Source organism: Labeo rohita, chromosome 7 (genome assembly GCF_022985175.1).
Source record: "Labeo rohita strain BAU-BD-2019 chromosome 7, IGBB_LRoh.1.0, whole genome shotgun sequence".
In the NCBI taxonomy this organism is placed as follows: Eukaryota; Metazoa; Chordata; class Actinopteri; order Cypriniformes; family Cyprinidae; genus Labeo; species Labeo rohita.
The window spans coordinates 16,993,281-17,005,868 of NC_066875.1; the positions used below are offsets into that span (position 1 = coordinate 16,993,281).

At 37.5% G+C, this 12,588-nt stretch overlaps 1 protein-coding gene and 1 long non-coding RNA gene across 3 annotated transcripts; one reads left to right on the forward strand and one right to left on the reverse strand.

Moving 5' to 3' along the window:
- Positions 1–1,005: 1,005 nt before the first annotated feature.
- Positions 1,006–11,554, forward strand: dthd1 (death domain containing 1). 2 transcript variants are annotated; one of them, XM_051115234.1, is made up of 10 exons: positions 1,006–1,756; positions 2,094–2,607; positions 4,156–4,480; positions 4,643–4,822; positions 6,101–6,327; positions 6,408–6,563; positions 6,663–6,952; positions 7,667–7,914; positions 8,950–9,007; positions 11,167–11,554. In XM_051115234.1, exons 1-10 carry the CDS (start codon positions 1,165–1,167, stop codon positions 11,496–11,498), a joined length of 2,922 nt encoding a protein of 973 aa, XP_050971191.1. In that variant the 5' UTR covers positions 1,006–1,164; the 3' UTR covers positions 11,499–11,554. The 2 variants fall into 2 exon arrangements, with proteins under 2 accessions (XP_050971191.1, XP_050971190.1); XM_051115233.1 differs by having other exon boundaries at positions 6,408–6,952; positions 7,676–7,914.
- Positions 7,767–11,851, reverse strand: LOC127168390 (uncharacterized). The gene is made up of 3 exons (XR_007828103.1): positions 11,756–11,851; positions 11,213–11,436; positions 7,767–7,905 (listed from the first exon to the last, which is right to left on the reverse strand). It is a non-coding gene; the product is annotated as an uncharacterized LOC127168390 (long non-coding RNA).
- Between the last annotated feature and the right edge of the window lie 737 nt (positions 11,852–12,588).

Consider the following 12,588-nt stretch of genomic DNA (forward strand, 5'->3'; position numbering starts at 1 on the left):
TTCTTCATGAGTCCCTTGTTTGTTCAAGTTAAACTGATCACCATTCTTCAAAAAAAAAAATCCTCCAGGTCCTGCAGATTCTTCCATTTTCCAGCATCTTTTGCATATTTGAACCCTTTCCAGTTGTGACTGAAAGATTTTGAGATCCATCTTTTCACACTGAGGAGAACTGAGGGGCTCAAACACATCTTTTAAAAAGGTGTAAACATTCAATTATGCTCCTGAAGGAAACACAATGCATTTAGAGCCAGAGGGTGAAAACTTTTGAACAGTCTCCAAATTTTTCTTATTTTGTTGAAATATCTTTATTTTCTTTCTTTCTTTTTTTTTATATTCCACTTAGTACTGCCTCTTGGAAGCAACAGAAAATACCCGGAACACAAATTAAGTTAAATTTACCTTGATCTTCAAATTCAAAAAGTTTTCACCCCCCCTGGCTCTTAATGCATAGTGTTTCCTTCTGGAGCATCAGTGAATGTTTGAACCTTTTTTTATCATTGTGTTTAAGTCCCTCAGTTGTCCTCGGTGTGAAAAGATGGGTCTCGAAATCATATATCATACAAAGGGTTCAAATACACACACACACACACACACACAAAAACAGTCATAGATCATCCAGGTAACCAGACACAGTATTAAGAAGCAAGGGTTCCCAAACTTTTGAAGGGGGTTATTTTAATAATTTCAGCTATTTGTTTTTGTCTTGTGGACTATATGTAACATGTTTTATGTAAAATATCTTACTCAGGACAGTACTAACTAAAAAATAACATGCATGGGGTTCCCAAACCTTTGCATACCACTGTATTTACAGTGGTTGTCTGTAAATGCTTTCTCATGTATGCTTTCCACAAAAATATAAAGAAACACAGCTTTTTTAACATTGATAATAAATACTTTTTGAGCATCAAATCAGCATATTAGCATTGTTTCTGAAGAATCACGTGACGTTGAAGATCTAAATAATTGCTGCTAAAAATTCCGTTTTTCTTTGCAATCACAGGAATAAATTACATTTTTTAAAAATATATGCAGATTGGAGGGATATTTCACAGCTGTCAGCATTACTGTTTTTACTGGATTTTTGATCAAATATTACTGCATTTACCCAAACGTAGTATCAATACACAGTATTTGCATATATGAAAGACCCTTAAAGTATCAATGCCTCATTTGGGTGACAAGACTACAGAATCCATTCACAGATGTAGACATTACTCTTCTTTAGAATTGCTCATCTCTAAGGAACGCTTTTGTGTCCAGTCACGCCTTCTATTTGCCATGACAACCCTATTTTACAGGCCTGAAGTGGTAAATACTGAGTTTACCAGTGAGAGAAAGAGACAAAGAGAGAAGAACTACTGTGTATCACCTGCTATTCCTCTAATAATCAAATTCTCAGTTTATGCTTCAAGGCTCTCGAAGAATACACTTGAAAATATGGTCGATTCAGCCAGCCAGCTAATACTCTCAAATGAGAATGATCTGTTAGATCTCTTACAAGAAACCGCTGAGGAACTGAGAGTTTTACAACCAGTAAAAGCAAGAGAAGAAACAGGATCTAAGCAATCCTCTAATGGCCATAGGGATTCAGCTGGACTCCACACAAGACTTTTCCAGGTCCTCAAGACGTTTTGTGAGCTTCACATCCAAAGAGTGTGCGTGCTGAGAGAGGTTCTCTGCGGTACAGCAAACACACTTACTGAGCGTAGGATGTACTCTAATTTGGCACATACACTCCCAACAGCTGATGTGGGTAAGTGCTTCATGAGGCTTGGGATCTTTGTAAAGGAGGTTGAGGAGTGTTTCCAAACTCTGTGTGTGTGTGTGTCTTGCTTTGTCTCAAAGATTTATTGGCATAACTATGACAGAGTATTGCCATGCATAGCATTCTTATGTAGTGCATAAAATAGTCTAAATCTATTAAAAAAATGTAAAGGGTATATAAAATAAGTAAAACATCTCAAAAAAATAAAAGGATTAATGCGATTGACTGGCTTTACAATTCACACACTACCATTTAAATGTTTGGGATCAATACGTATGCACACTTTCACATGTCATGAAATTATTAAATATATTTGTATTTTTAGACGCTTCCTATGGATCCCACTTTTTCCACGACCATGTGACTGATGTCATTCTTAATGTCCTGGAAGATGTTCACATCATTGTAAACCAGTTCAGTGTAATGAGTAGGAGGCTCAACACTGGTATTGCTTTTCTTACTGAAGTCAGCGGGGAGAGAGGTGATCTTACCAGTAGTGGATCTCTGGATACTGCAGACCACATAAAACCAGAATCATGTGACATCAGTATTCCGCTGGACCAGCATCTTGCAGACCACCATCTTGAAAATGTACAGTCTACAGGGCTTCCAAATGGTCCAGTGAAGCGCCATACTGTGCATATGGATGACAGACATATGAAAGAAGGCGGCTCTCTTGAGGAAACTAGAGCAGACTCACTCTATAAAACTATGGTGATTGACTCCAAGGAATGTCTGGATGTTAATAATAAAGTGGGGGGAGAAAAAAAGGAAAAGGAAAAACAGGAAAGCACAGGAGAAGACGATAAAAGATTGAAGTATACATTGGTAACTGTTGGGTAAGATTATTTACATATATTTGGGGAAGGTGTGGGGTATTGATGCTTCAAAAATGCTGTTGATTGGTTCAACAACATCCAAAAAGCACAATACAGTACTTTCACTTGCTATTTTTAAAAGTTTTGTGTTAATAAATAAACATTTCACACAATAAATACTAAATTAACTGAAAAAATACTATTCTGAGGTAATAATCTTGAATCCACAGTTAAAGGATTAGTTCTAGAATTAAAATTTCATGATAATTTACTCCCCCCCATGTCATCCAAGATGTTCATGTTTTCTTTTATTTTCAGTCGACAAGAAATTAAGGTTATAGAGGAAAACATTTCAGGATTTTTCTCCATATAGTGGACTTCCATGGGAGCCAACGGGTTGAAGGTCCAAATACCTTTACCTTTTTTTTTTTTTTTAAGTATGTTTGACTTTCTTTGCATGTTTGCTTTGTAAACACTGGGTCAGTACTTACACCTACGTCATGAGTGATCTTTCCAGTGTGATTACCATTGCCAGAGCATGTGTAAGGCTGGCCACGGGGACTTGGGGCAAAAAAATGCCACTAAATTGGACAAAAATGCCTCTGCACAAACAAATTAAATCTATTACGTCTGTTGCTAACAAAGTGAAAATGAATAGAAAGTGTCGATTGAGACATTAAATGAAGATCTGCTCATGTTGTACCATATTTCTTTTTAGGCGGTTTTACAGTGTTGCGCATTATAACCAATCGCACGATTATGTTGAGCTTAGGAATGCAATGGTTAATCAGAGGAGTTCAGATGAGTCATCGCTCAACTCATCAGTTTTGTTGAGTGTGCGCAACTCTTAAATTCTCTCATCATGAACAACAAAGTACAGATGTGTAAGAGATTCATTTCACAGTGTAGAAAACTTCAGTGATTATAACGATAAATTTGTTTTGTTTGAGAGTGTTTAAGTCTCAATAGATGAAAGTTAGTGATAATGTCGCTTTCTGTATTATTTATTCACTGTTTGAATAACCGTGGAAATGAAACATTATAGTTATCGAATTGTTATTAAATTGTAATCATGTTAAATACAAATTCAGTCTCAAAAAAATATTTTACTAGCCTACATGACACCCATGTCTGGTTCTTTCCTAAAAAGACATGTTTATGATGTTTGTAGTTAATAGATTTGGCTGCTTTTAGCCTTATCCTGGAGTTGGTTTACCCTCTGCCTATGGTGATTACTTAATGTGTGAGGTCAGGCTGGTGCAAGACGAGCATTTGTGGTTAAAAGTATGTACATTTTTATTTTTTATTTTTAGAAAATGACCTATCGTTTCTCTATAAAAAGACTCTCATTTCTCAGATTGAGTAGAGCCCTTTAAAGCTGTAATTTGGACCTTCAACCCACCGGCTCCCATATATGGAGAAAAATCCTGGAATGTTTTCCTCAAAATCTTTAATTTCTTTCGACTGAAAAAAAAAAAGACATGAACATCTTGGATGAGTAAATTATCAGAATATTTTTATTCTGGAAGTGTGCTAATTCTTTAGCAACCGTATTTTGGTCACCTGCAGACTTGCAGACAGAACCAGACCTTCAGAGTCTCCCAGAGTCTGCTACATAACCGCCCCATCAGAAGTTGCAAACGTCTTGAGTTGTGAGGTGGTTGATGGTCTGAGTTCCCTCATGGTGTCAGGATCTGAGGAGTTGGTCAGCTGTGTTCTCCGCATACAAAACTCCAGCCATGTGAAATGTCCCTTTCCACTGACCGTAGCAGTGCCGTTCCAGGCGAGTTACCGTGGGAACTACAGAGAGATCACTGTGAAAGTGGTGGATCCGGAACAAAGAGTTAGCTATGTCACACCTACATCTACTGAGGGTTTCTATGGAGGACAAAGGGTTTGTAATAAAGCTCTCTTCTGATTTCTGGTTTTCTTTACTTACTTTTTTCACAGAGGTCATTCCATAGATTTTCTGCAATGCAGCAAGGTTGATCTTTATCGCAGGCATCGAATTACAGCTTATATGATGCCACTGTGTATCATCTGTGTTTTTCCACAGGGTTCGTTTGCAGTGGTGCGGGTGTACTCTTTGGGTGTGTTTGCAGTTCTGTCCCGTTTGAGGACAGAGAGTTTTACAATTCCTAAGACAGGACTGTCTCTTAAACTCAGTGTGGACTCCAGGATATGCCTTGACTACTTACCTGGATCCTTCGCCGCACCAGTTGTCGCTCAAGTGACGGTACGTTCAGAATTTTTTTAGACAGGCTACATTACAGCCATCTGTGATGGCTTACAAGTAAACAAAATCTGTAATGTAAGACAATTACACATGAAAATATTAGTTTTATGAGACAAAGAGGATAAGTGTGAGATAAGTCTGCTTGGAGCACACTGTTACATCCTTTAAAGGGACATTTCACCAAAAAATAAAAAAAAAAATTCTATCATTAATTACTCTCCCTCATGTTGTTCTAAACCCGTAAGAGCTTAGTTCATCTTCGCAACACAAATTAAGACATTTTTGATGAGATCCGATAGCTTTTTCACCTTCCACAGACAGCAAGAGAACCACCACATTCAAAGTCCAGAAAGGTAGTAAGGACATTAATAAAACAGTCCATGTAATCAGTGGTTCAACTGTGATTTTTAAAGGGGTCATCGGATGCAAAGTTCACTTTTTCATGTTGTTTTACCATTAATGTGCATTTTCACTGTATGTACAAATCTGCCCTATAATGATAAAAATCCATGCAGTGGTTTTTAATTAATCTGTAAAAATAATATCCCCTTTTTCAAATCGAGCCATTCTCAGATGCCTGTTGGTGTGGCGTCACACCGACAGAGGCCGCTCCCACGATTGACATGAGCGTCTTACCTCAGATCAGCTGTAACAGTCCAACCTCCATTGTTTCGATGCTGGAGCAGGGATGTAAGTTGAACAAGATGATTTTTGCAGAGCTGATTTGGGCAAGGTAAAAAAGGTGTTGTTTTACACAACCATTGAGAATTTTTAACCAAAGTATATTATAGACTTTTCATTAAGACCCTAAAGAATCATATCAACTCAAATTTACTACCAATTTTGATACTTTGACATCTTGTTCAGCAAAGGAACTTGCACACACCCATACTGAAAATGAATTATACAGCAGTTCAGCATTTTGAAACATATGTTTCTAATAGGTAACTAGATAAAATAGTTTGGGGTGTGACTGTGTGCAGCTTACGTTGCAGAACAAAATGTCAAAGTATTGTCCACAGGCTTTATTTTACACATAAATTGAAAACCCCCATTATAAAACCCTATAGGAAAGTCTTGAAGAAACCAGTGGTGAATTATTTTTCCAGGTTCTCGTGTCATACACGCACCACTCTATTGCACATACTGGTCGAAACTCAGTGCAGTTTTCATACTACTCTCCTTTGGAATTGAATGACTTCCTGTTTGTTGTTTTTGAGAGCAGTGAAAAGGCAGCTTAAGTGAATACTGTGTATTGTAGACTTTTTGTCTCCCTAGGTACAGCCAGTGGATGCCTTCATTTTATCCTCTTTGAAATCCAAAAATGATTTCTACCATGCTGCTGTCACCTCAACCCCCTTACTTTACCTAAGCCATCCATCAACCCTTAAACTTAGAAGACCTATGACACTTGTCCTGCCCTGTCCTCCTATTTCTGACAAGAGGAGAGCTGGAGAAGAGACTGACAGACTTCTAACAGGCACTTTCTCACCCCAGCAGATCAAGTAAAGTCACTTTCTGAACCAAAGAGGAAAATGTTTTGAAATTAATGATGAGATGATATATTTTTTTTCTTTCTTTACAGGGTTGATGGTGCCTCAGTAAAGACTCATAAAGAGTCTAAAGAACATCTGGCTCTGTTGGGATGGACAGAGAACCGTTGGAAGATTCTGGATAAAGTCAGTGTAAAGAACCTACAGAACAGCTTGGTCTGTTTTGAGCTAACAGAGAGCTATGAAAGGTACAGTGTGACCAAACCAAGTGAAGTGCAGCCGAAAACTGAAAACATTGAAAGGAGAAAAAAAAAAAAAAATTTCTTCTCAACTTCCTCTGTTCTCAGGTTAATAGTCCTTCGCTTTCAGTCTTCTCTAAAAACTTCCTACATTATTTCATTAGTTGAAGAACTGGAAGAAGCTCTAAAGATCTTCCCGGTGACTGTTGTGCTCCATCATGAGCGTCTGGACCCCAGCAGTGTGGTTTTGGCCACCCTGCCCAGCAGAGATGTTAGCTGGGCACTGTGTGAACTTCAGACCCTGGGTTACTGTGGCCCTCCAGAGCCTTCGTCTGAACTGTCAATGAAGGAGGGAGAACAGCTGATGCTCAAGTTCAGTGGGAATATAACCTGCAACGGTACATGACAATTCTTGAATAAAAGTATTAATTTGTTTAAAGGGATAGTTCACCCCAAAAATGAAAATTGTCATTACTCACCGTCATGATGTTCCAAACCTGTAGGACCATCGTTCATCTTCGGACCACAAATTAAGATATTTTTGATGAAAAATGAGAGCTCTCTGATCCTCCATAGACAGCAAGTGTCCTCAAGTTCAAGGTCCAGAAAGGTACCAATAACATCGACAAAATAATCCATGTGACATCAGTGGTTCAACCATTATTTTATGAAGGTACGAGAACTCTGTGTCACCCTAGTGCTATTTTGGAGAGTATCACAACGTATGTGTGTGCTTTGATCTGCACGTGAACAGCGCAATGCGTTGTGATACTCTCCAAAATGGAGACAGAGGGTGATTTGGGGAGCAGAATTGTTGAATAAAATTATTTTAGTTTTAAAATTACGGTTGAACCACTGATGTCACACAGACTATTTTGTCGATGCACCTTGAACATGGTACTGTATGACCCTTGCTTGTCTATGGAGGGCCAGAGAGCTCTCAGATTTAATCAAAAATATCTTAATTTGTGTTACAAAAACAAACAAAAGTCTTATGGGTTTGGAATTACATGAGGGTGAGTTTTCATTTTTGGGTGAACTATCCATTTAAATCAAGTGTTCAAGTTTCCACCATATGTGTCTGTACTTATTTGTGTGTGTGTCTGTTGGAGAGCCCACAGGCAATGAACAGACAGATTCACACATAATCACATTCCACAACCAAAGAAGGCACTGGCTGTATTTGGAATTAAAAGAAGTGGACCCCTTTGGCAACTACATCTCTCTTCACTACAAAGGTGTAATCAGTTTATTCAAGGTCGCCAAAGATCAGCTGGTCTGGAATGGTGACAGGGCGGCCGTGTCTATAGACTGTCCTTTGGGAGAGCCTGTCTGTCGGCTGCCGCTCACTCTGCCCAAGGTAAAAACATAAATCAAGGACCATTTATTTGAGAAGCAAAATGACTAAGTACTAGGTCTTGTTTTGAGTTTTAACAGGTTTACTCAAAAATGAAAATTCTGTCATTAATTACTCACCCTCAAGTCGTTCCAACCGAAAGATCTCGCTCATCTTCAGAACCCAAAAAGGTAGTAAGGACATTGATAAAATAGTCCATGTGACATCAGTGGTTCAACCTTAATGTCATGAAGCTACGGGAATTCTTTTTGTGTGCAAAGAAAACAAAAATAACAACTTTATTCAACAATTTCTTCTCTTCTGTGTCTTTGACACGTTCACAAGAGTACCATGACACATGCATGTGGTGCTGCTGATGCAGGTGTTCTGATGTATAACCTGCGCTTTGCGACAAGCAGAGGAAGACACACGCTGTACATAAAACAGTCTCCGTAAACATGTCTGAAGATTTTTACAGAGAATGACATGCAATGTTTTGCCCAATCTTACTTATTTGAACCAGAAAGTACAGACGATGAACTAAGAGAGATGATTGTTTTACATCAGAATGCATCATCAGCACCACATGCATGTGTTGTAATACTCTTGTGAATAGCAGCGTAGACTGACACAAAAAGTGTTTTCGTAGCTTCAGAACATTACGGTTAACCACTGATGTCACACGGACTATTTTAAATAGATGTTCTTACTACCTTTCAGGACCTGGGAACATATCAGTTGAGTTGCTGTCTATACAGGGTCAGAATGCTCTCAGATTTTACCAAAAATATCCTAATTTGTGTTCTGAAGATGACTGAAGGTACATGTTTGGAACAACATAAGGGTGAGTATTAAATACAGAATTTTCATTTTTGGGTGAACTAGCCCTTTAAGTATGAACTTGGTTCTAAGTATAAACTTATAATAACTATATAAACTTAATTTTAATAACAATAGAAATAATAGAAAGTGTAATAGAAAGTGTAAGAATAACTAAGAGTAAGAAAATAGCCTTTCGCAGTGCTTTGTAAGTCAAAGGTGTTATTTTTTGTTACATAGAGTCCAAGAAAAGTCTTTCAACCTGTGAGTGTGAAGGTAATACAGCACAACCAAACAGGTATGTACTATCTACTGCACCTATACTTTAAAAAAAAAAGTATATTTTGTGCAATTGAGCCTATCTTATTTTTCCTCAGTTTTGGTCTGTTTTGTTGTTTGCTGAGATCATTCTCAAACCTTTTCTTGATTTCTATCATTTAAAGGGATAGTTCACCCAAAAATGAAAATTCTGTCATTAATTACTTGCCCTCATGTGGTTCCACACCCGTAAGGCCTTCATTTATCTTCGGAACACAAATGAAGATATTTTTGATGAGATCTGAGAGCATTCTGACCCTGCGTAGACAGCAATGCAACTAACACATTCAAGGCCCAGAAAGGTAGTAAGGACATTGTGAAAATTCGTCTATATGACATCAGTGGTTGAACCCTCATGTTATGAAGCTACAAGAATAATTTTTGTGTGCAAGGAAAACAAAAATAATGACTTTATTCAACAGTTTCTTGTCTTCTGTGGTATTCTTTGACGCGTTCATGAGACTACCACGACGCTGAGAAAAAATGTGTAATTAAATTACAGTTACTTTTCAATATGTTAATGATTACAAGGGGGTTACATCTTAAATTTTTTTCACACACCCACATACAGATTTAATTGACTTTCTTCCAAAATTCAGGAGTTTAGGACACAGAATAGGACACACTGTCGCCTTAGAATTATAAGGTTCTATCTGACATTTTTGTCAAAATTTAGTTATTTACATTGATTCTTAGTCAGTGACAACTTATTTACAATATGTGATGTTTCTTTTGTAAGCTGTGTACATTTTGGCCCTTTTTTTTTTAGAAACCAAAAATGATTCTATCTACAGAAGTCTGTGGAATGCAAAAACTTTGAAGCTCAATATATCAAAAGTGCTCAGACTGCAGATAGAACCTTATAATTCTAAGGCGATGACATGCTTATTCTTAAATGTTTTATTTCCTCTTTGGGTTTAAGCATATACTTTATTTATTTATTTTTATTTTTTTCCTGTCATATTTATGTAAACATTTAATTTCAAAACCAGTATCATAGCTATATAACTATTTCTTGTTATGATTTCAAATCTGTATTTAACATGATCTCAAATAAATCTGTTAAATCTGAATTTGTGTGGCTGTGCTTTAAATTATTACATGGCTCTGTGGAATGCTTGATTCTGATTGGTCAGTCATGACATTCCAAGGTATGTTATTCCCCGATAACAACTGGTAAAAGCTAATAACGCAGACTCATCTGGACTCATCAGACTCATCATAAGTCGGCGCTACACACTTGATAGTTTTTCTTGGTGGAAGCTTTGCATTTGGTTAGCTAATAAAATATTAAAACTCAATATTAACAATTCAATATTATGTGTACAATTTCTTAATTCTGTTAACTTGCCACTTGCTAGCAACTGATTTCTTCATGGAAGCTTTGCGTTCAAATATTTAAACTCAGATCAGTGTTTTGTGTCTAATTATTTACTTTTGTGGCAAGCAGCTGTGTTATAAGTCGGATAATGTACATCCAGCCAGTTGTTATTGCAAAATAAAGATTTATATTATTCCATACTTATTATAATCTTAATTCAAGTGCTAAAGGAATTTTTAAGTCTGACAGTTATCAGTGTTGAGTGCTAAGGTAAACGCTGCCTGGCTTAAATGTTTCAAAATGATTAACCATTGAAAATATTAGAAATTTAGAAAAGTAATCAAAAAGTAATCAAATGTAATAAGTTACATTACTTTTCTAAAGTAATTGAAAAGTTACACTACTTATTACATTCTAAATAGAGTAACTTGTAATCTATAACCCATTACATTTCCAAAGTGTTCTGATGTAGAACGTCAGTCTCTCTTAGTTCATCGTCTGTATGCTCTGGTTCAAATAAGTAAGGCTTGGCAAAAAAATTGCAAGTTATCCTCTCTCTTGAACATGGTAGTTGCATTGCTGTCTATGCAGGGTCAGAAAGCTCTTGGATTTCATCAAAAATATCTTAATTTGTGCAAAAATGATTGAAGGTCTTACGAGTTTGGAACGACATCAGGGTGAGTAATTAATGACAGAATTTTACAATATTTTTGGTTAAACTACCCTTTTAAAAAATGGCAGAATGAGTGAGGAGGCTGTGGAGATGAGCTGTGCATCTGTGGACACACACACACACATTAACAGTCTTTGTCTTCCAGAGCCTCTCTCAGATGAGCTGTTATCATGGCTCTGTGATGAGCTCACCGAGGATGATGCAGCGCTTCTCATTACATCTCTCCATCTCCGACGCTCAGCTGTCCAGATCGCTCGACTCCGTGCACCACACAGCCTCTCACAACAGTCCTTTCATGTTCTAACAGCGTGGAGGCGGGGCCTCCCTTCCTCAACTCTGAAATGCCCCATGCTGGCCCGCTGCTTGACCCGCGTGGGAAGGCCTGACCTTGCCAGAGAGCTTCTGCTCAGGGAAGCTGCAAATGACAAAATGGAGGAGAAAAAAACAGGAGAAACATCAAAACCATGTGTTGTTTGACATTAAAGGAACCATATATTTGGTGAAATGTTAATGCAGCAGTTTCCAACCACGTTCCTGGAGGCCCCCCAACACTGCATGTTTTCCATGTCACCTTAATCAAACTTAATCGAACCCGATTCATATTGTCAGCTCATTAGTAGAGACTCCAAGACCTGAAATGGGTGTGTCAGACAAAGGAGAAATGCAGAATGTGCAGTGTTGGGGGCCTCCAGGAATGTGGTTGGAAACCACTGCTATAATGTAGTGGTTCTTACTCCCAGTCCTAGAGGACCCCTGCTCTGCACATTTTGCATGTCTCCCTTATTTAACACACTTGATTGAGATCATCAGCTCGTTAGTTCAGTTCATGGCTCTCTCTCCTAATAAGCTGATCTCAATCAGGTGTGTTAAATAAGGGAGACATGCAAAATGTACAAAGCAGGGGTCCCCGAGGACTGGGATTGAGAACCACTGCTATAATGAATGTATTGTGTAATGTGTTTCCCAAATAGATAGATAGCCAGTAATAGTGTTAAATAGTATTATATGTTTGACTAAATTTTAAAATATGCATTCCTGTGATGACAAAGCTTTTTAGATAATTTTTTTTTGTAGGATTATAAATGTCTTTACTGTTACATTTTAGCATCCTTGCTGAATAGAAGTATAAATTTCTTTGAAAAAAATCTAACTGACCCTTAAACTTCTGAACATAGTGTATGAAGTACAGTTAAAATGCAGTAAGATTTTCATTACAGGACAGACTTCAAATTTAATACTACAATAAGTGACTGTTTCTCCATCCACCAAAAGGTCATTGAAGACCCCTGTTTCACAGAGATGTATGACTGGAAGTGACCAGCAGCTGGCGCTGACGTGTCAATGAAAAAGCAGCTTTGAAATAACGTTGAAGAGCTGCTGTATACTGACACACAGTTAAGTGGAATCTCAATGTTGAATTTGCAGGAAAAAATGTAGTAGCATACAATTAGGAATTAAAATATTTGGGGTAGAACAAGATGTTCAAAAGAATGAGTAATGCTGCAACATGCCGGGAAGTCTGAGGACACACATGACACACCTCCCGCTTCACAACCTAATAAAAAAA

What these genes read in the sequence shown, in the direction of transcription:
- dthd1 (XM_051115233.1), top strand. Translation starts at nt 1,165, where the DNA reads ATGCCTCATTTGGGTGACAAGACTACAGAATCCATTCACAGATGTAGA. An exon ending in ACTCCCAACAGCTGATGTGG is followed by an intron (nt 1,757 to 2,093) that starts GTAAGTGCTTCA and finishes TTGTATTTTTAG; the next exon opens with ACGCTTCCTATGGATCCCAC. An exon ending in AATACAGCACAACCAAACAG is followed by an intron (nt 9,008 to 11,166) that starts GTATGTACTATC and finishes TTTGTCTTCCAG; the next exon opens with AGCCTCTCTCAGATGAGCTG.